The following is a 23,529-nucleotide window of genomic DNA, read 5'->3' on the forward strand; positions in this document are numbered from 1 at the left end:
ATTTTATAAGATGTTACATATTTTAATAGATTAAAATGTATTCAAAATATTTTTAAATTATCTTTTAAGCTGTGTGTGAGAATTAAGTGTGGAAAATGCAAATCACCATGACTGATTCATAGGAAGCCTTCAGTGATGACACTGTCCTTGCCACAAAGTCTTGTAACACTGAGATTACCTTACCTATTCATTGGTTTGTTTGTGCTATGTCTTCCTCCACAATAATTTAGCTTCATGAGGACAGGGACCTTGTCTGTCTCTGCTCCCCCGTGTATGTCAAGTGGGACAAATGCTTATTGAAAATATAAACAGTGAGAACACCAGCTGTGGTCACAACTCCAGCTCAAATCAACAGCATAAACCAAGCATGATAGCATACAACTTCAATCCTAGCAATAGGGAGGAAGAGGCAGGAAAGTTGCAAGTTTGAGGCCAACCTAGACTGCATAGCAAGTTCAAGTCCAGCCTTACTGGCAGAGAGAGAACCTGCCTCAAAAGCCAGGTATGTAGCTCAGTGGTAAATCACTTGCCTCACATACACAAGGCTCTGAGTTTAATCCCCAGTGCTGCCAAAAAAAGCCAAGAATACACTCTGCTCCCAACCAGTGCTCTTTATCCCAGCCTAGGAGATGAGCACTCAGGAGGAAAGAAAAAGTTGAACATTTTACCTAAGCAAATGGTTCCACGATCCAGTACCTCCCAGAGATTCCCTTTAGCTGGAGAACTGGAAAGACAACTCAGAATTAAAGATCAGGACTGAGAAAAGTCAGAGGAGAAAACTTGAGAGACTGGAGCAGCCCCATGGGAAGGTCTCAGATGAGGACAGGGCTTTAAAGGGCAAGAACCCGAGATAGACACAGCACAGAGCCAAGGCTCTGGACAAGCCCTGCCCACATGTAGGAAAATCGCTGAAAGTGAACACTCAGATTACACTGAGGCCTGACAAGTTAGCTATGAACAGAGGACTTGGTGGCCAAGGAATGGTCAGAGCAGCAAGGCACCATGGAAGGGCAGATGAGGGAGCAGCACTGATGAGCGACACACAGGGCATAATTGCCACACTCCTGTTTTCCATTAGTCTCCTTTGTCAAAGGGATGACTGGACTGGGAAAGATAAGAAAAGAGGTAAATGTCATTATTATTTCACAAATCATCTACTGTGTACCAGGTGCCAATATACTCTCACAATCTTGCTTCATCCGTAAAAGCAGCCATCATGGTTCCTACTATGTACATGAGAATAATTAACTCAGAGAGGCAAGCAGGTTGCTCAAGAGCCCAGAGCTAGTGAGTAGTCAGAAACCTTCATTTAGATATTGCTGTATCTGAAGCATGAACGTTTGGATTTATGGGATGGGGGGAAGGACCACGGGCAACTAGCCCAGCATTGACTCCATTTATGTTTGCAGTCAAACCTCCCTGTTGCATCTCACACTGGCTTCAGTTCAGACACAGCATCCTCTATCCAGAGAGCTAGTTTTGTGAGCCTAATGTAAGAGGGGACTATTTCTTCCCCCCGGCCTTATTCTCCGCAGTGCAGAGGGCTATTTATCAGTGTGACACTCCTGGCTGCACTCTTCTCTCTCTCCTCCCCTGAAGGAAGTGGGACAACGTATCTGATTGGTGAGTTTGACAGAAATAACTGGGCACGAGCATCTTGTTTGATGCAGAAAGTCTTTTCTTTTTCTAGTAGAGAAGCAGAAGGACAACTCAAAACAATCAGGGCTGAGAAGTAGAGGAGGAGATCTGAGAGGCCAGAATGTCACACGCAAGCTCTCTTCTCTGCCTTGTCACCTCCCTGCCCACAGGATGCCTGAGCTAAGTCCCATCTCATAAGCCAGGCCTGAGACCTTTCAACGCTGTCTTAGCTGGCTGTGCCATTATTACCACACACCAATAATTCCTTCAGTGCTTCCACCAGGAACAAAGCTGACGTCTCGACCCACCTGCCTGTTCAGCCCTTCTCAGTTGGATCTCACTGGAGAAAAGCAGGGCGAGTGGGGTGGGTAATGAAGTGACCCCACCAAACAAATCAACAGCATCCAGTGAAAAGCCTTGCATTTATTCTGATTGGCTTTTAGCTCACTTAGTTCCAGTCTGGCTTGTATTGTTCATTCCAAAATGGCACGTAATGTTAACCCATAGTCAGCATCTCAAAGGAATGTGAAGAAACTAGAAATGGGCCAGAAGAACTGAACAGAATGGGGAAAGTTCTAGAAACTAGGCTTTGAGTGAAACGGTGAAAGGAATGAGAAGATTTAGTTCAAAGATTTGGCCAAGACATGATGCAGACTTCACATACTTCAAGGGTGATCACATAAAAGAGAGAGCTTTAGATTCTGTGACTTTCAAGACCAGGACTACATTCCAGGAAGGAATATTTTGCTTCATTAGAGGGAAGATATTTACAACTGTTAGCATTGTGCAAAAATGTAATACCTTCCCTCAATAGGAAGGAAGCTCCCTGTCACCAGAGTAACTCAGACAGCACCACTGGTAAGTGGAATAATCTTCAAAAGGGCATCCTGTGCCTATCGTTAAGAACACAAACAACAAATGCTGGTGGAGGTCGGGGGAAAGGAACCCATATCCACTGTCAGTGGGAATGTAAATTAGTGCCACTTTGATGGAAAGCAGTATGGAGGTTCCTCAAAAAACTAAAAGTAGACCTATCATACGATCCAGTGATATCACTCCTGGATATGTATCTGAAGGAATGTGAGTCAGGGTACAATAAAGACACTGGCACACCCATGTTTATTGCAACATTACTCACAATAGCCAAGCTTTGAAAACACCCCAGATGCCCTACAACTGACAAATGGATTAATAATCCACACAATGGAGTATTACTCAACCATAAAGAAGAATGAAATTATGTTATTTGCAAGTAAATGGGTGGAATGTCAGATCATCATGTTAAGTACAGTAAGCCAGGCTCAGAAGGGAAAGGGTGCATGTTTTCCATTGTATGTAGAAACTAGACCTAAAAGATAAATGTATTCCTAAATATATGTATGACCTTATATACATACATATATCTATATACACATATATAGAGAGAATATGGTTGTAATAGTGGCTCTGTCTGAGGGGACTATGGGGAAGAAGGAAAGAGAATGACAGAGTGAATCACCTTGAGACACTTTGCATCTGCGTATGAATATAGTATAAATGCTTTGTAAGCTGTTGAATAATGGGGAAGCAGGGCAATAAGAAAGAGTAAATAGTACGGGGATTAATCTGATTAAGTGTAATACATAAATGAGCAAAATACCAAGTGAAACCCCCTTGAAAAATCAATATATACTTTAAAAAACGAAGGACAGGAAGGTAAAACAGGTCCTGTCCAGGGTGGGCACCAGTGGGAGGGGGAGTGAAAAGGAGAAGCTGGAGGAGAACTAATGATCAATATACACTGTGCATAAGTGTACAGAAACTGCATTTGAAATTGTTCTAAGAAGGGGGGAGCAAGAATGATGGAGAGCGTGAGTCTAATTAAGATACATTGCAAGCCCTTATGAAAATGTCAAAATGTACCCCCTGTACAACTAATGTATGCTAATAAAAATATTTTTAAGAATAAATAAAAAGGGTATTCTGGTGTTGTGAGATGGTTGGTGTGAAATAAAGTTCACCTATGACTTTTGTAAATCCCCAAGTGTCAGAATGAGATTTTCTTGTGTCCTCTTTTCTTTTTTCCCCTAGAATCACAACTAGCCTATAACAAGAAGGGCATGTCAGAGACCCCTTGCATGGGACCAGACCTGGCCCAGGAAGCAGCATGCTCAGAGCCCCAGCCCTTCCACCACAATCACTAATGAAAGCACCATAGAAGGCTCAGAGCCTATGTGTTCCCAAACTTTGGGGGAAATAGTTTGGCCCAATAGCAATTTATCCCTTCTGTGAAGAAATCTATGGTAAGCCTGAAGAAGAAGACAGGGGCCCTGACAGAAAAAACAAAAAAAAAACAAAAAAACATGCAGACAGTGCCAAGAGATGCAGTCACAGAGCAAGAGAAAACTTGATTCTCTACCTGCTCCTTTCTAAAGAATTTATAGGAACCAAAGAGAATGGTACAACTTGACATTTGTACACAGTCTGGGTAAGATGTAGAAATATAGGAGAACACAGAGAATTTGGGGGCATCAGAGAAACTGTCACTTAGTGGGATAGACAGAGGCAGATGACTCTATGAAAAAATCATCAAAAATTCATGCTGGGGGTAGGGGTGTAGCACCACGGTAAAGCTTGTGCTCAGCATGCACAAAGCCCTGCCTGGGTTCAATCCCTGCACCAAACGACATTAAGGTGGTGGGGAGCAAAGTAGGGTAGCAAGATGCTGACATAAAGAAGCCAAAGCTTGGTGGGTGGGGAGAAATGGTAAAAGCAATGAGAAGATTTAGTTCAAAGAAGATTTGGCCTTGACAGAATGCACTCTTCACATATTTCAAAGGTGATCACACAAAACAGACCTTTAACTGGATTGTGTGACCTTCAAGGGAAAAACTAAAGTCCAGGGAGGAATATTTTGCTGTCAGAATTGGGGAAAAGGTAGAAACCAGAGAAGTTAAAAGAAGGAAAAGAAGTAGGAGGAAAGTTTATCTTAGAAAATGCCAGGTTTAAAGTTTCAGGCTAAATTCCGGAAATCGGGAAAGAGGTGATAAGAATATCAGGTACCCAACACCATAGCTATGTTGATCCCCACATGAAGGAGGCAGTCAGGTAAGACTTTGCTACATGGTAGACAATGCAGCAAAATGCAAGGACGAGGGCAGAGCCACAGAGGTTACCTTGAAAGAACCCAAAAGGGACAGAGAAGCAGCTCAGAAAGCGAAGAGGCCATGCCAAGAAGGAAAATCTGGTCAGCAATGATGGAGCAGAAGTGGAGGATTAGGAGGGCACAGGTGGCCCTGGAGGGCATCTTCAGCAGCCTAGCCAGTGGAGGACAGAGGATGCTCATTCACGGCACATCCTGGATAAGCAGGAATGTGATTAGAACCAAGTCAACACAAAGCCTCATTTCATAGCAAGCCCACAAGTTAAGTCACTGCAGAACAATGGGGCCTCTTAGAGCTCTGCGGTGTCACACTGCCCTTTCTGTACAGGTTACCCAACCAAAAGAACCAGCAGAGATAAGCACCCAAACAAGAGGACAAAATGGACAGTTCTATTTTGTCCAACAAAGGACCACAGAAAGGGTCAGCCTGGTTTGCTCATTCATGGCTCGTACACTCATATACCAATGTGCTCCATTCTTAAAAGGATGATATTGATCATAGAAGATGCTTACAATATAGAGGGGCAGATTTTCATCTCATGAGAGTAGTACCCAGTTAAAAATAGCCCATCTACAATGCCTAATAAAATCACCATTCAAACTTTTACAAAATGACCTGGGTATAAAAGACCTTTTCATGTTTTCCTATAGTTCAGAGAAAGCATAAACTTCATGATGATAGAGGGCTATATGATCATTAAAAAGAAATCTGATGGGGATTGGGTGTAGCTCAGTGGTGGAACATTGCCTAGAATGTGTGAGGTCCTGGGTTCGATTCCCCTCCACCTCCAAAAAAAAAAAAACCTGATAGATGGGATTACAGCTCACCAAGGACTGTCCTAAGCCCCTGATATACCCACAATTGCCTCTTCCCTTGCAGCATCAATCACTGTTGCTAGTGCTTCTCCGACCTCCATCTTCAAACCTCAACAACTTCTACTTCTGTATTTCCAACAGCCAATGACCTTCTACTTGACTCACCTTCATGGCCCTCAAACTCAATTCTGAAGTTAAAACATACCATAAGGCATCTCTCATATCATCACCTTCTTCACTCATCCCTACCTTGTCCATGGCACCCTCATTTCATCACCCATTCATATACTCTTCTACAGCCAGCCACTGTCCCAGGTCTGTGTCAAGCAGAGTCATGTGTACACAATGGATACTCACTATTCCTTGCTGATTGACACTTACATCTAGGCCACCTCTGTGGCCTAATACTAACTACAGCTACAACTGCTAGTGATGGTGGTTAGGAAGATGGCTTTTGTAGCAAGTGGATATGATCTGGGTTCAGTGCAATCTCTGATACCTTAGGTCAGAGACTTTGAACACATAATTTCCTAGCCCACAAAATGTAAACTATTGGGGTTTTCCTTTTTTTTTTTTTTTTTGGTGGCAGTGGGGTTTGAACTCAGGGCCTCACACTTGCTAGGCAGGTGCTCTTACCGCTTGAGCCACTCCACCAGCCCAAAACTATTGGGGTTGAGAGAATCAGGTAGGAAATGCATGTGAGGGACTGGGGGCTGTAGCTCAGTGAAACAGTGCTTGCTTAGCATGTTCAAGGCTCTGGGTGTGATCCCCAGCACCACAAAAAAAATGCATGTAAATCTCTGAGTGCAGAGGTGTTACTTCTTTAGTCTCTTAATCTGCTGTCAATGTTTATACATTTGGTAATACAACGTTAAGTTCAAAGGAGCCCAAATCCCTGGACGACGTCGACAGCATTCAACTTGTAGAACCTTAATTGGACTATTTAGTAATTCCCAGGTGACATCATCCCCTTGGAGATCCCCTTCATTATGAGAATTCTCCTGGAGCTGCCTCCAAGAGAGGCACAGATGCAGTCAGAAGAGAGGCATAGATGCAGTCAGGTGTGGCCAGGTCTTGCCCACTGGACTTTGAAGCCTGTCATGCCAAATCAGCAGTTGACACTTAAGGTGGTTGAGAAAGATTGGAAAGACCATGGAAAGCCCTGAGGGTAAAAAAACAAACTTGCCTGGGCATCTCCTACCAGGCTCAGACAGTAGCAGAGAAGGATGGATGCCACAACCTAAGATAAGGAGCCATCCAGTGAATGTGGGTCCAAGGTCAAGGAGAGGTAGGAATTTCTAATCCCACCACTTGCCAATAATTGCATGACCTTCAAATTTTTCTGCCTCCATCACTTCTGGAAAATAAATGGTGCATATCACCATTTATACATTTCTCAATGAATTTTAAATGAATTAATGTTTTATCTCTCTACCTGTTTATCAACCTTTCCTTCTTTTCTTTTCTTTTCTCCTTTTGTTCTTCCCAACCTCTCCTCAATTTTTTCCTTCACCACCTCAATACTCAATTGTCTCACTCCCCCACGCCACTCCACTAACTCAATCTATAAAACTATGGCATGAAGGTGCAGAAGGCCAAAGGCCGCAGGTTGTCTCTCATGTGTGGAATATAGGCCCAATACAAATACAGCAATATTATGAAAAACAGGACATGCCAAGGGGACGTCACTAATGGGAGAGGAAGGGTAAAAGAAAGAAGTGAAGGTGAATGTAGTTAGTGTACTTTCCATACAGAAATGAATGCAGAATTTTTAAATGTGTTGAAATCACCAGAAGAAGGGGACTAAGGTAGAAAGGAGAAAAATAGCAGGGATGGTATTGCATATATTATAATATATATAATGCATATATATTATACGCATATATTCATGGAAATGTCACAATGAAACTCCCTGTAGAGCTATCTTAAACAAACACAAATGTCTTTTTCAAAAACAGAGAGCAGGAAGGTAAAACAGGTCCCTTCTGGGGGTCAGGACCAATGGGAGGAGGAAGATATAAGGAAAGGGTGTAGGAGGATGAATGTGTGGAAATACTATGTACTCGTGGATGAAAATGGAAAAACTATTCCAGGAATGGGGGGAAGGGATAAAGGAGAATTATGGAGGAGATGAGTCCAACTATGATATGTTGTAAGAACTTTTGTAAATGTCACAACAGAACAATAATAATGATAATAAAGAGGAGGGCATATTATCAGTTCCAGTTTACAGAAGCCTTCCCAATAAATTTTTTTCTTTGCAAAAGTGCTGACCTGCTGCTCTACATTAATTTTACAGACATTTTTAAAAACCCAGTGGCCATTATAGTTTCAGGAACCTTGGAGACAAACACATGTTCAAACGCTCTATGCATGTCTAGTGTAATTAAATTGTCTCTGAGGCAAAAGAGCTTTGAACATCATAGCAAAATGAAATAAAGCACTCACAGGAAACTGTTATTTTTGAATTTGTCTTTGTAATTGTCCTTCACCTGGGTCTATAATTAAATAGGAACTAAAATGAACACAATCCACTCAACGTTTTCTCTTTCTTAAGTGTTTTATGGTGTAAATACTATAACAACACTACAGAAATTGGAATCTAGGGGCAGAAAAACATCCAAGTAATCTACTCCAACCATTTACATACTATTTCCTACTATTTCCTTCCTTCCTCCAACCATGGACAAGCCACCTCCTCCCAGCTGTCCTCACAGCTTTCCGCCCAGACACTGCCTGTGCCTCTGACAGGGTGCACTCTTGTTTGGACACTTGGTTCTCCTCTGTGTTTTCCTATCACCCAAGCAGTTTTGTTGCAACACAGTTCTTGTGGCTGTCATCTTTAACGGCTATCCAGTCTCACACCCAGAGGAGGTAATGTAGATTATCACTATTTTGGTTCGTTTTGATAGTTCACTATTTTAAATAAGATTGTACTGAAAATATCATCCTGTGTTACATCTACTTTTTTTTTTACATATTTCAGGATTACTTATTTTGTTTTGTTTGCATGCTTGGGACCAACGCAGGGCAAGCACTCTACTGCTGAGCCCCATGCCCCGCCCCCAGGATGTATCTTTAAAAGAATTTTTAAGACGAATTATCAGATAAAGGAATAATCTCCCTAGCTTTTGATGTACACTGTTATATTTCTTCTCACACCCTACCCCCACCAAAATGCATACCAATTTATATAATGCCCTCTAACTTGAAACAAAGATTATTCCAAACTTACCCTTGAGGGTGGCTGCTGTTGCTTTTTTTTTAATGGGTTTGGGTTTCACTAAAGGAAATCATTTTAAATTTCTCCACTAAGTACAAAGGTCTTGATCGTACTGAGCCTACGTCTTCCTTGTGAAAATGACTGAGAACCTGAAGGCAGCATTGTATCTCCCTCAAATATATGTAGCTCACTTTTAAATTCTAAGTTTTCTAACTGCTAAGCATTTCATTTAGGGATTAGTCATGGGACTTGAATTGCCTAATTGGTTCAGTTATCTTAGTGGACATTAACCACAGTCAAAAATTGCAAAGGCTATTATGGGCTCACTGGGTTGGGTGTGTATGTTGTGGATATTAATACCTGTCTCCAACTTTAAAAGCAGGGGATAAAGAACATTGACAAGATAAACAAGCAAGAGTGGATTCCTATTTTCTCAGCTACTCCATGGTTTGCCTTGGTTTGCCCTAAGATTAATTATTCTTATTAATTATCCATAGAAGTGCTACACCCTAAATTTGATTTTCCTGGACAACGTGGACCTCTGGGAGAGCTCATGAGTTTCAATCATGACCTTGCTATTTTTTTTTTCAGAACGTTTAAGTTTTCTGTCTTCTTTCATGGAATTGGAAGAGTGTACAAAACTAAGTTTGACCTAGAATGAGTCTGAAGTCTCTCAGCGCTTGCTGCTGTACACAGACCACAACCATTGTTTCTGTGCACCAGATTGTCCCCCATCCCATCAGCCACCTCAGGGTCCTAGTGACAAAGTCAGAGACCCAGCCAATCTCCAAGACCAAAGATCCCAGCTGATGCAGCAAATGAGAGTACACAAGGGAGGTATGGGGATAGGTAAGACACCCAAAAAACTAAATAGCATTTGTTGCCCTCAACGCAGAAAAACTAATGCAGATACTTTAAAGCAACCAAGGCCAATAGGAGAAGGGGACCAGGAACTAGAGAAAAGGTTAGATCAAGAAGAATTAACCTAGAAGGTACACACATGTACAGAAAATTAATGTGAGTCAATGCCCTGTATAGCTATCCTTATCTCAACTAGCAAAAACCCTTGGTCCTTCCTATTATTGCTTATATTCTCTCTTCAACAAAATTAGAGTACGGGCAAAATAGTTTCTGCCGGGTAACAGGGGGAGGGGTAAGGGAGGGGGTGGGGGAAGGGGGGAGAAATGACCCAAACATTGTATGCAAATATGAATAAAATAAAAATTAAAAAAAAAAGATTCCAGCTGATAACAGATACCCATGCAAACAAATGTCTCATCGATTGACAGTTGTCTACCTTTTACTTTTTTTATTTAAAAAAGCTCATCTTCTGCACTTCAGAAGTCCAACAAGCACCAACTTCTGTTGCATTTCAAGAAAGAACTTTGCTGTTGGGTTAGAGTACAAGGTGAGGTAGAAAAAGTCACTTTAGCATGTGTTTTTCAGTGAATTGTCAAAGACCATGACTTCCTTCTAACTACACACAATGTGTGCCTTCACCCCTGCAGGTCCCCATCATGGGGAATAACCTCCTAACAAAGGATTCTGCAACTGATGCCCTTTCCTCATCTTGCCAGGCCTTTCTGGGGTAGGATAACTCTGGGTAATTCTAATTAAAGCCCAATCCAAGCTCAAACTTCATGACGAAACCAACCTGTTTTACAACTCAAAGGAATTTAATTTGGCCTCACACTTTCAGTGGAATAAAACACAAAAGAAGAGAAATGCTGGCAGCTCAGCTAATGAGCAACTTGATTTGTGGACACACTGCCAACTTGATCTAATTAAGAAGCATGAGCAGTGTAGTGACACACTTGGAGAGAAAAGTTTGAGACAGGACACAGGCTCTTGATAGCAACCAGGCAAATGGCAACGTCTATGGCACAGGTGAGTCCCCAGAGACACAGCAAGGTGCAAGGAAGCTAGGCTTTGCCTCCTTTTCTTGCACACCTAGGGAAGGTGACCAGGTCCAGAAACTGGCCAAAATTCCACTTAAGCCTAAAGAAATGTATAGAATGCTCCCAGTTGCAATGAAACATATGAAATGACACTAATTAGCATTTATCCCTGGGAAACTAGCAAAACCATTGCTTAGCCACACCTCACATCTTCCCTCTTACCACCTCCTAAAAAGAATACACCAAAACGATGTAGTGAACCAAGCTTGGATTCGTATTTCCCTTTACTCCATCCCAAATACTCCTATTTAAGACAAATCTGCAGGAGTCCTGCTAAAGCAAAGAGAACCTCATCTCCTGCACTCAGTGACAATTGCAGCACTGTCCACTTACCTGTCACCAGGACTGCCTTTCCATCCACAGGTAAGAACTCTTCACCAGAGGACATGTACAGGAGGAAACATGACAAGCAAAAGAGGATCAAGCTCCAGAAGAAGGATAAGCCGAGCAGGCAAGCCCCTCCCCAGAGGACCGCGAGGCAAACCACCCGGCTCTGCAGCTGTGCCGGGCACTTGTATGTGCAAAGAACTGTGCTCCCCAGCACTGCGGTGACAGACAGGCAGAGCCATGCTGCCTCAGAGAAAAACATGCTCATTCTTGTGTGTACCTTCCCATGCACAGGGCCAGTGAGTCAAGTGGACAAAAGCTAGTTGGAAGCAGCTGGGGTTAAATGAATGGAGAGGAGAGAGGAGAGGGAGAGAAAACAGCCAAGCACTCTTTGAATGAGAGGGGATTAAGAGTAATCAAATGAACACATATTCCCAGTGGGGATCTAAACAGTGTGCACTGTAATATAAACACCAGGGCACTTCCTATTTGATCACTCCCCTCCCACCTCCCTGCACACACACAAGCATGCACGCTTGATTCTTTAAGTGACTGCTCCACCTCTGGACATCCGATTATTGGATAATAATTGACAGACACCTGCAATGTGTCTATCTGTTGAGTCCTTTCTCTGACCTGGGAGAGTGTGTGTGTGTGTGTGTGTGTGTCTGTGTGTCTGTGTGTCTGTGTATTTGTGTCCAGGCAATTAGTCAGATTGGGAAGTAGATTCTACAAAGAGGCAGCACCCCTGATCTAGCCCATGTCTGCAGGACTCCCACACCTGCATATACCAACTGAGGCAGGCTGAAGGGCTGGATGACAAGGGAACATGGAGGGACTGGCAGAGTGACTCAAGTGGTAAGAGCGCCTGCTCTTAAAAAAAAAAGAGGGAACATGGACCAAGAGAAAGAGTCCTTGGCACATGAAGAGTGCCTTGGGGTTGCCAGAGGGGAGCTATGCCAGTGAGATGGCAGCAATGACAACAGAACTAAGAACAGCCACAATTCGGTACTTCCATGTGACAAGAGCTGCATTCCACTACTTATTTGTTCACTCTCTGTTATGTGCCAGGCTCTGTTCTAGGCACTGGGACCCGGCAGTCAGCTAGCCCAGCCTCTTTGAATAGATCCTATTATCGTAGCAACTTTATAGAAGAGGCAACTGGAGAACAGAGAGATAAAGAGACCCACCCAAGATCACACAGCACTGGAGTCACACAGCCTTATCTCAAAGCGTCCCCATCTTAACCACTCCACCAGCTGCTTCAGGCACAACATACAACAATACATGGTGTGCTAGCCTTTCCTACTTTTGCCTCATTTATACCTTTGGAAATCCTTTGAAGTAAATATTATGCTCATTTTACACAGAGAAAAAGTCAGCCTGGGAGCATCTAAGTTATGCTCAACTAGACTCACACCCACAATTTACCAGCTCAAAAGCCATCTTGTGTCTGCTGCACCATGTGGCTCCCAGCTGCAATGCTGATGGCTGAGGGGTGATGCATCCTCAAGGCTGGGTTTGGGAACTGTGTGCTTGCTAGCATTGCCTGAGAGAATTCTGCTAGAGGCCAGGCGTTAGATAAGCAACAGAGCTTACTTCTTAGTGCAGACTGCCTGTGTATAAATTCGGTGCCAGCTCCTCTGGTTGCTTACAAGGTAATCTTGGGTGGGCAACTTCACTCCTCTTGACTTTAGTCTCTTTTAAAAAAAGTTCACCCTGCCTGGGACACTAGAAGAGCCTCAGAAATGTTGATGTCATGTGTTTTTTAAATAGGAAAAAAACAAGAGGTGGTGGGTTAGAAAAAATATCTCACGGAATATGGACTTGTAACAAAATCTAACTGGAGTTGGCATGTGCAGAGGGGCGAGAGAGGCCTGGAACGACAGATGCTGTGGGAAAGGCAGGGCTTGCCAAGGGCCAAACCTGGCTGCTCAGAATGCAAGGCAGATACAGCACTGGCTAGGGAGTCCAGGAAGCCTCTGGCTCAGGTGAGTATTGGGCTAGCTCCACTGTCAAGGGAGTCAAAGCAGAGCTGTCTTGGATTCAGACTATCTCAAGACTCAAAGAAGATGGGGCGAGGAGCAGCAGCTTGTGAATGCACTTGTGCTGTGGCCTTGTGAGGAGAGACCCTCGTGGGGTGATGGCAACTCAGCCTCGTAGACGTCTGAACTACAGAGGTATTGCTGGCCCCAGACCTGGAAGCTTAGGGGTAAAAATGCAGAATTCTCATGGGCTAGCCCTGAATTTTTCCTTCCTCCCTCCACCAACCCCATTCCTTCCTGCTGGCTGGTTGGGGTGGGGGCAGGGGAACCTCTGGCAGGCCTTGTGGCCTCACCAACAGGAGGCTTCTATGGTCAGCTTCAGTGGATAAATGACTTCTCAGAGGGATGTAGGCTTAGGTGATTAGGGTTCTTCGTAGGAGAAGAATTTAGTCAGTGGCTTCCACATATGGACTGGGCCAAGCACACCTGTGTAGGTTTTCTGACAAGTGCATGCTCACCTGAGACCAGGTGAGTCTTCCCCAGGAAGCAGCACACATGGCTTCTTCCCAGGTTGGAGCCCTAGGCCAGTACTCCTCAGTCTTGGGGTTCCCAAACTAGAGAAAAAGGCTACCCATGTGTAACATGGAAGTCCATGGAAGTCTGTCCCCTGACTCCTAATGGGGCAGAGGTATGCAATATAAACATGATCTTAAAAGTTTTGTGAACTTGGGCACATTACCTACCCTTCCTGAGCCTTAGTTTTCCCTGTTAGATGAGGGTGGGGATATGTCCTGTTCCCCAAGGTTGTTTTGAAAAGTGGGTGACATGATTGGTACCTCATCCCTGGCGCTGATAGACACTCATAAAGAAAAGCCACTTCCCCCCCCACTGGTAGGAGCACTCACTGACCCTGAGTCCTTTTCCCCCTGGGCAGTGGGAACATCCTTGCCAGCCTCCTCCTCAATCACTTGTTTCTCCATTCAGTTCATCCCCCAGCTCTTCCTTTTGTCAGCCGTCTGCTTAGGTGTCACGTCCTCACCACCCAACCTGAATATCTTCTGCCATCATACCTTGTCTATCCCCTTCATTGCTCTTAGCTCAATCCTTAATTATGAATAGAATTCATTCACTTTAAGAAAGTTTTCTGTCTCTTCCACTAGACTTCATGAGGGCAAGAGCAAACATTATTGGTTCATTGTTACTTTTTCTTCACCATTTACCCAGGATATTTATGTGATTTTTATTTGTTCAGTGGATTCAGGAAGGAGCATATCTCTACTGAGTGCTTTCTTGGTGTCTGGTTCTTCACAACTGTGGTGGGATTTAGCAGGGAATAACATGGACCCAGGTCCTGGGCTGCAGAGGTGACCACCCAGAGCCCTCAGGAGGGTTGCCCAAGGAGCACGAGGGATGGTGATGGAAAGGAAGAATTTCACCAACTGAGGAAACACATGGAGTTGCCGAAATTCTAGGTAAAGAAATAACTTGACCTCTTCTGAACCTTGAATTTCTTTGGGAGTTTTAAGTTCATCCCCCATCAGATTGCTGCTCTACTTCTGAATGAGGTCATCCTTCATCAGACTCAGTGGAATCACATCTGCTTGTTTGTTTACATTACATTGTCCTAGAACCTCCTTGCTTGGCTAGTGTCCTGAGTCTGGCAAGTTTGCTCTAAGCTATCGAAGAAGAAAGAGATAATTGGATCAACTCATTCTTGTTAGTGGTCAGTGTGCCACCATAGCCTTCTGCCAGTACAGACACCTTTTTAAGACACCTTTTAAAGCCAATGCATCTTACCAAAAGAGAGGGTTTCCCAACAGTACAAAAAAATCCTCAAATTTACTCTTTCTTAGAATCAGTTGCTCTTGAGTTTAGATGGGAATTTGAAATGGAACTTCCCTTCTAGAATGGGGATTCTCTCTGTAACATCCCCACCAAGTGGTCATCATGACTATTGCCTCTGAGAACAGGCCCTTCACTGCCCCTGGAGACTGGCTTTCCAGGTCAGGATAGCTCAGTGTTCTCCTCTAGATGAACTTGATCTTGACATTTGTCTTCCTTTCTCACTTGGAGTCACACAGAGGATGTCTTCTGCTATTGCTTTCAGCTTTCAGATATTCGTCTTACTTTCTCTGGACAAATGGCCGCTCATTCTCTCAAATTTCCCTTAGACATAGTAGGATATGTTTTATCTGGAGCTAACTTCCTGAAACAGCCACATTTTTAAGAATTCAAACATTATTAAAACCATGCTGTTGCAATAACTGAAGAATATTTTGTTATGGTGAGTGTAGCGTGGTGATGGAGTGATTCAGCAAGCAAAGAATGGCCAAGTGTTGATGTTATGAAGACCCCAAGTTCAAGGTGTGCACCTGCTGGTACAGGTCATAACAGAATCTCAGGGACAGTGGGGCAATGGTGCTGGTATACATGTTTTGTTATGGGTTTGAACATTTGGGTGATAACATTTTAAGGGTTCACTGTAATTGTGCAAGAATTGTACGCCATGTAATTCTTTCGTATAGTGAGGGAGGATAAGCTCTGGAAAGCACAACCAGAAGTTGGAGCTGGATCATGTCCTTTTTTTTTTTTTTCTGTCATTGTAACGTTGTATGGTGAAGATGTCAAACTGCACAGATCTAACTCATTTTTAGGTTTCAAGGATCCTCAGCAGCTAGTTACTTACATCCCTGAAAGGCCAGGCCCAGAACAGGACACAATATTTTTAGTGCAGTGCAAAGAGCACTGAATAAAATAAGCTTATTCCTTCCCCATTTCTGAAGTTCTGTTTTTCCTTATGTGTCCAAAGACTCACTTGTTCTTTTGACAGTAGTGCCCTATTATTGACCCTATGGTGTTTGTTATCAAACAAAATTGTATATTTCAGAACTACAAAGAGACGAGAAGGGGGGAGAGGAAGGGAGGGAAAGGAAGAGGAGGGGAGGGGGAAGGGGAAGGGAGAAGAGAGGATGAGAGGAGAAAACCCTTTCCCTCCTTCCTGGCTTAGATATCCTAGTTGTCTTAAACTTTGTTTATCTAGACATGTCAAATCCCACAGGGCCTCATTATATTCGTTCTGTAGGGTCCACAATCAGTTAGCTTTTTCCATCAATTTGTTACCCCTCTGTTCATTTTCATCCCCTCCTTTATCTCCACGCTTAAGGTCATTTTCCTCTCAGATTTCCTTAAGGGTGCGTTGGCAATGAAATCTATCAGTTTGTATTTTCCTAAAAATGTCTCCAGTGCATCTTCTCTTTTGAAGGATATTTTCACTGGGTATGGAATTCCAAGTTGGCAGGTTTTTTTCAGCATTTTGATACCTTTGAGGAGATTTTAAAATATTTTATCTTGCTGTGTTTGATAAAATCTCAACAAGATGGTTAGATCCATTGCCTCGTCTATGCTACCAGAAGCAAAGTCCTTCGAACTTTTTTTACAGTTGATGACAAACTCAGCTCCCTTTGTCCTTCTAAGACATTTTATTTGCATTAAAGGGGAAGCCTTTGACATTTCATGTTATTAAGGGTAGGTTCACTGTTCTACCTCTTGGCACTGTGTCATGCGGAACTCTAAGGAGCATAACTTTCGTAGCTTTTTTTAAATGTTTGAGTAAAACATTTAAGAAGACACTCACTCACTGGTATTTATAGAGGTCCTGCTCAATGCTGAGAATGTTTTAGTATTGAGAATACAGTAGTTCCTGCCCTCATGGAACTTACATTGTAGTCAGGGAGATGGGCCAATAAATAGACAATTTGGCTGTGAGAGATCACAGGAAACCATTTTTCAAGTTGATATAAATCATCTGACATTTTTTATCTTGCCAAGTTGACCTTGAAAAATCCCTGGTTGAAATGTAAAGACATTTTGTTTACTCATTCTGCTTATCAGTGTAGTAACTCCACCAAACACAGAAGCAGGCTAAGGGGACATATCCATATATTGACCCACCATGTTACTCCCAGTGACTGTCACTCCCTTCTCTAAGATTACTCACAGTCCTTGTTATGAGAAGCCCAGTGGGAGCCATATCCACCTGTGGACCATGGTGTCCAGAAGATATTTTCCCTCCCTTTTTGACAAAGACAGAAGTTGAGAGAGTGGGGTTTTCCAAGCTCAGGATTATTTCTCTGAAGACTTGACTGATGAATGTGTCCATGACATTAAGGATATTCAGAGATTAAATCCAAATTTGGAGCTATCTTGTCTTTCAGGTCAATAACCCTTCTTATGTTTGGTTTCTAGGCTGCAAAATTCTTTCTCTATTCTTCTTGGAAATCTTTGCTGTGATTCAGATTAGTAATTTTCTAGAAATCTGGCTAAATAATTGGACTGCAACCAAATAATGAAATTGCTGAGATCAGCAGGTTCCACGGTGAGAGGAGGCTGCTGTGTGTAATGGAGGCTTACTAGAAGCAAGGGTGGGAGGGGCTGAGAGGGGCCTGGGAAAGGAAGACTCAAGCCAGACCCCTCTCCATCCTGCTCCTGACTCCCCTCACTGTGTGTGCCCCCTGGCCAATCCTCTCCTGAGGCTCTACCTTCAGCTTGTTTCTAGATGCTAAAGTCATGGATGCTTTCATTGCTTTTGTGCAAATGAAATAATAAGTAGTAACGAGGAGTCGGGGGGAGGGGGGTTGCTGTTCTAGTGAGAGCGAGGATAAGGTGTAGGTGCCAATGTGCTGTGCTTTCCCCTCACCCTGGGGCAGCCCCAAGGCACACAACAGGGCCCCAGAGCTACAGGACACATAATCGGATGATCACTGATTTGATTAACCTAAACCTGCAGTTTGCCCTGAGGTACCCAAAGAACAGAGAGAGAACAATGCGCATCAGAATTTGGTACAGAATAAGGAGAGTGAATATGGTGGAAATACTGTGTACTCATGTATGTAAATGGAAAAATGAGGTCTGTTGAAACTACTCCAGGAATGGAGGAGGGGGCAACAAAGGAGAATGATGGAGGGGGTGAATTGAACTATAATATATTATAAGAACTTTGGTAAATGTCACAAGGTACTCCCAGTACAGCAATAAAAAATAAAATAAAATCGAGAAACAAGAATTTGGTACATAACTGGTTTTTGCCATGTGTATGTGTGTTGCATGCATGTGTGTGTATACTTCTGTGCACAATGTGTGTCTATCTGGGGGGTGCCTGTGTGTATGTATGTGTGTTGGTGCATGTCTACATATGTATGCAAGGGTGCATGTATGTGTGTGTGCATGTAGGTGTATGTATGGAGTGGGAGAATGGTTTTGGAGCATGAGGGTGTCTGTGTGTATGTATATATCTACATATATGTTGGGTATGTAATGGGTGCATATTCATATATGTATAGGTGTCTATAGGTGTTTGTGTGAGTGTGAGGAGGGTATGGAGGGTGAGTTACCTCTATGTAGATGTGTGTACATGCATATGAATATATGTGTAGGCGTGCATGAACATGTGTGCACAGGTATGTAGGCATGAATGGATGGATGGATGGATGATGTGTGTGTGTCCTTGTGTAGATATGTGTGTATGTGTATGTATACATAGCAGGGTGTCTCTGTACCTGTGTGTAGGCATATGTGTGCATGTGTTCACATACACACATGCAGGTCAATGAGTCAACCAGTCAGTCCGTCTCCAACAAGGAGGCCTCCTCATACGACCGAGGAGGAGAACGGGTGTGGGGTCTATGGCATCCATTTCTGCTATCAAGAAGTTGGCATATCTATGTGACTTCTCACATTTTGTTCTAAAATATGATTAAAGTTCAAAGGACAAAGATAGGATAGCCCCCGCTGACGTATCACATGGTGGGTTTGAGTTGGACCAAGCTGGGTTCAAATTCCAGCTCTACTACTTAATTGACAGTGCGACCTTACTTTCTGCTACAAGTCTCAATCTGCTCATCAATAATAGACATAATAATACTTACCTCAGATGATTTCTAAAGATGATCTAGGTAAATGTCCTGGCATAGCACAGTTTTCAGTGGCAGCCATTATCACAAGAGTCTTCATGGTTCCAACAAAAACTCACACTATACTTCTTTCTGTTTTCTACTCCTTCTTCTTCAGACTTACAAATTGAGAGATAATTTTGTGGCAATGAAAGAACAACTTTAGCATTGGTTTTTCTCTCCCATAGTCATGGCTCCAGGCCAAAGGTTCACAGAAGGAAACACACTAGCATCTGTATCTCCAGAAGGGAGATTAACCTGGAATGAGACTATTAGAAAGAAGACATTTCAAAATTGGGGAGCACAACTGAATACCAAAAGCAAATTGCACCATAAGCCAGATGTTCCAAGAATATCTTTTCCATTTTTTTTGCCTGAAGGAAAAGTTGAAGCTCATAAAAAAAAAATGAGCAGAAATTGCTATTGCAAAAATAGTAATGCATGGTTTATGGTTATTTAAAATGAGCCCATTTGAAAACAATCAAAGATGTGCTTGATGATTTATAAAGAGAGTTATTTGTTTCAGTGGTATTTATCATATGTAAAATGTATAAACATCCCAAATGGTTTACCATAAAGAATTTGTTATATAAATTATGGTATTTTCATTTGATAGACTGCTATATGGTCATTAAAAAATGTGTTATTAAAGAATATTTAATGACTTGAGAAAGTGTTGGCAATATTTTTAAGCAAAGAACAGCAGGTTACAAAGTGGAGTATCATGGTGTGATCATATTTTACGTCATCACTAGCCACATATCACCTGGAGCCAGCTAAACTTTGGAATCCAGACAAAATTGGTTCATATTCCCAATTCCAGGGTCTTCCTCAAGTTCAAGTTCCTAGAGACACACCTTCTCTCAGTTCTTTCTATCTCTTGTCAATCACAGCTTCCACTACCATTCTGACTTCAACTGAAATGCAGCCTCCTTCATTTGCAAAACAAATTTATAACTAAAAAGCCAGATTTACTGAAGTTCCTCCTGCCTTTTAATGCGTAGGGGTTGGGTTGAGACAGACAAAGGATGGCTGGACCTGGATAGTGGTCCCCCAAAAGATACACCCAGCTCCTCACTCCAGGTGCCTGAGGTTATAACCTTACTTGAAAAAAGAGAATCTTTGCAGATGTAATAAAGGATCTCTAGGTTTTCTCCTCTAAGATTAGAGATGGATCTAAACTCAATGACACATATATTCTTAAGACATAGAAGAGATGAAGATGGAGATGGATGAACACAAGGCTAAGACTGTGTGAAGACAGTCAGGGAATTAGAGATGTGGCACCACAGATCATCCAGGAGATGCCTGGAGCTCCCAGGAGCCAGAACAGGCTTCCTCCAGATCCTTCAAGGGTTCCACGCTCCTGCCAGCATGTTCATTTCACACTCCAGAACTATGAGAGATTAAATTTTTATTGTTTAAGTCACCCAGATTGTGGTAATTTGTTGTGACAGCCTTGGAAACTAACATGATTATCTAAGTCCATATAACAGTAAAAACAGTTCTGCCTTCTAACAAGGACTTTTGTCTCTGCCCCCCCACCACTGGGGAGTTTTGTTCACCTCATAGGTGCTTCCTTTAGTTCTCTCAGTTCTCTCGTTGTCTGTTTAATCCCCTCCTCTTCTTCCCTCTCATATTGTCCCATGGACTCCACTTCTCCCTCTATTCTGCAGTTACCACCTTACAGTTCACTCTGTCTTCCCAAGGTACATGATCCAAACCAGCCTTCCCCATCTCAGCAGCTTCATCCTTCTAGCAACACAGCATGCAGGCCCTGGACTCCCTTGGCTCTATTCTTCCACTCAACCCACATTCAATTCTTCCAGAAATCTTGTTGGCTCTGCCTTCAAAATATACTTACCTCCTGACTTCTGCCCACTTCCACAAGTAACTTGGCCCAAGCACTGTGACCTCCTACCTGGACTGCAGCATCAGCCTCCACTATATTCTTCCAACTCCACCTTTGTCTCACTACTTCATTCTCAACTCAGCACCAGAGAAATACTCTTATAGTCACGGCTGAAATCCTAACAAAGCTTCCTGTTTCATCCAGAGGAAAAGCCAAAATCCTTGAATGGCTACAAGGATGATCCATCCCCTGTAATCTTGAACCATATCTCTGACTTCTACCTCCCATCTGCTCCATTCTAGCCACACGGACCCCTTGCCATTCCTCAAATGCACAGGCACCCCCCTTCCATGGAGCTTCATTCCTGGGTTCCTTCTGCCTCGAGCACTCTTGACCACTTGCCTAATCCTACACCTCTGAAATTCTTTGCTCAAAAGGACTTTTCTCAACGTACCTGCCCTCTTAATAGCTTGATATCTGCCCATGAGAATTATATAATAAGCTCAGAAATGACAGGTGTCATGCTCTGTCTGTGTGCAAATGGACACTGAATGTTTGTGTCCCTACAAAACTCATGTTGAAATCTGAACCCCCAATGTGATGGCATTTAGAGGTGGCACCTTTGTTATAAGGGTGGAGCTCTCGTGAATGGGATTAGTGACCTTTTAAAAGGGGCCCCAGAGAACTCTTTTTCCTTTTTTCTATCATGTGAGGACACAATGGGAAACTGGCAATATGCAACATTGAAGAGAGCCCTTCCCAAAATACAACCAATTATTTTGTGATGGATAGGCAGTGTCTTCGTCAGTTTAGGCTTCTATAACAAAGTACCATAGACTTGGTGGCTTATAAACAATAAAATTTTATTTTTTTATAGTTCTGGAAGCTGGAAGTCTGAGATCAGGGTGCTATCGTGGTTAGACAAAATATCAAGGCAAATATCTCATTATATTTGTCTGCATTCTATTACCATAATGAAATATCTGAAATACTTGACTTATAAAGACAAAAATATTTTTTTTGGCTCACATTTCTGGAAGGTCCAGTTCAAGCTCAAGTGGTTCTACTACTTTGGGACTCTGGCCAACTAAGCACATCATGGCTTATGCCAGGAACACACGGTGGAGCAAAACACTCACCTCAGGAGTCAGGAATCAGAAAGAGCCAGACTGAAAGGGTCCTTCCAAAGGCACATCTCCAGTAATCTAAGAACCATTGCCTCTGCCTCCTACAGGTACCACCCTCTTCCAACAGTTCCACCCTGGGAACTGAGTCTTTAACTCAAAGATTCCTGGACCTTTGGGGAACACTACCCATATTCAAATCATAGCACTCATTTATTAGCAAAAAAAAAAGACAGTGTTTTTTAAGTAAGCAGATAGAGTCATCCTAGCTAACTGTGACCTGGCTTGTCATTCAAAGTTCCTTCCAAAGCGATGATAGAGAGGCATTCATCAAACTTGCCCAATGTACTAACTAAATGTGACCTGGCTTATATGGGGCAAATGACCATGCCAGTTGGAGATTCCCAATGTCCTTCAGTATATGTCACTGAGGACCCTGCCTGAATAGGGCCCTGCCCCAGCATCCTTTATCACTCCAGTTCACACTCCTCTGTGCCCCATTCTCAAAAAAATACTCGTGGGTCGGCAACATTCCATCTCCATCATGTTCTGTGCTCCTTCTGCTCACTCCACCATTTCCTTCTACTAACTCCTTTTGCTCAGACTCAACTTAGCGACCACCTCCAAAAGTTAGCCTTCTATTATTCCTCCACAATCCCCAATCCCCCACCCAGTGTTCTCTCCATCATAACACACAATACCATGGCACTGAATATAGTGGGAAAACAATTCAATTGGGGTATTTGCTATCAATGCCAACTCCTGGATTAATGTATTGGGGTGGGGTCCAGGAAGTTCATGTTTAAAACACACCCTGAATAATCTGTTGCAAGTAGTGGAATGAATACATCTTGTGAAATTCTTTTGTTATGCAACTGCTCATTCACTGAGCCCACGCTCACCTCTGAACTCTTTGAAGATATAAAATGTGATATTCACCATCATCATCTTCAATAGAGTCAAGAACATGGCATGGCACATAGCAGGCACTCATAAATACTTGTCCAGCATATGAACAAATGAATTGATTAACTAGCCAATACTTCCATTTTCACTATTTCCTATGTTGAGGTTTGCATTAATCCTGGTCAAATAAACCATCACATTCCTTGGTTGGAGATTATTATGTACCCATACAATGGGATTGCTCAGTTTAACTCATATGAATCAGAAGCTATATGTATCTCTGATATAGTATAAAATATAAATCATCCTGACTTCATAAAAGACTTTTTTAGTTGGTCTGGACTTTCAAAATCTAGATTCCCTGGTATGCAATAAAGGGTAGGGAATTCTTACCCCACACAGCCTGCTGTAGCCTATAAACTGCAATTATGTGCTATTGTTTATGTAACCACATCCTTCAACTCAACAAAGACTAGAGAAATGCACCAGCTAGACAGCAAACTGACTGGACACTTGTATGGAACCCAGAAGAATTTATAGGATCTGTGTTGGCAATGCAGTAAGCCTTAGCATCCACAGAGATGGGAGATTCTAGAATGACTTGCCTCCA

The 23,529-nt window shown here is 42.8% G+C and overlaps 1 protein-coding gene and 1 long non-coding RNA gene across 6 annotated transcripts in view; one reads left to right on the forward strand and one right to left on the reverse strand.

Moving 5' to 3' along the window:
* The window catches only part of Hsd17b2 (hydroxysteroid 17-beta dehydrogenase 2), a 103,917-nt gene extending 92,545 nt beyond the window's left edge, over window positions 1-11,372 (reverse strand). For 2 of the 4 annotated variants that reach the window (XM_074055582.1, XM_074055581.1), the window contains exon 1: window positions 11,111-11,372. In XM_074055582.1, coding sequence (XP_073911683.1) covers window positions 11,111-11,372 — 262 coding nt within the window. The remainder of the gene's footprint in view (window positions 1-11,110) is intronic. The other 2 variants (XM_074055584.1, XM_074055583.1) reach the window with 2 other exon arrangements.
* Window positions 8,159-11,266, forward strand: LOC141417344 (uncharacterized). Of its 2 annotated transcripts, XR_012441866.1 has the most exons (5): window positions 8,159-8,470; window positions 9,411-9,668; window positions 10,142-10,227; window positions 10,328-10,407; window positions 11,141-11,266. It is a non-coding gene; the product is annotated as an uncharacterized lncRNA (long non-coding RNA). The 2 variants fall into 2 exon arrangements; XR_012441867.1 differs by lacking the exon at window positions 10,328-10,407 and having other exon boundaries at window positions 8,163-8,470; window positions 11,141-11,256.
* Window positions 11,373-23,529: the final 12,157 nt, after the last annotated feature.

The sequence above is a fragment of the Castor canadensis genome, chromosome 15, assembly GCF_047511655.1.
Source record: "Castor canadensis chromosome 15, mCasCan1.hap1v2, whole genome shotgun sequence".
NCBI lineage: Eukaryota > Metazoa > Chordata > Mammalia > Rodentia > Castoridae > Castor > Castor canadensis.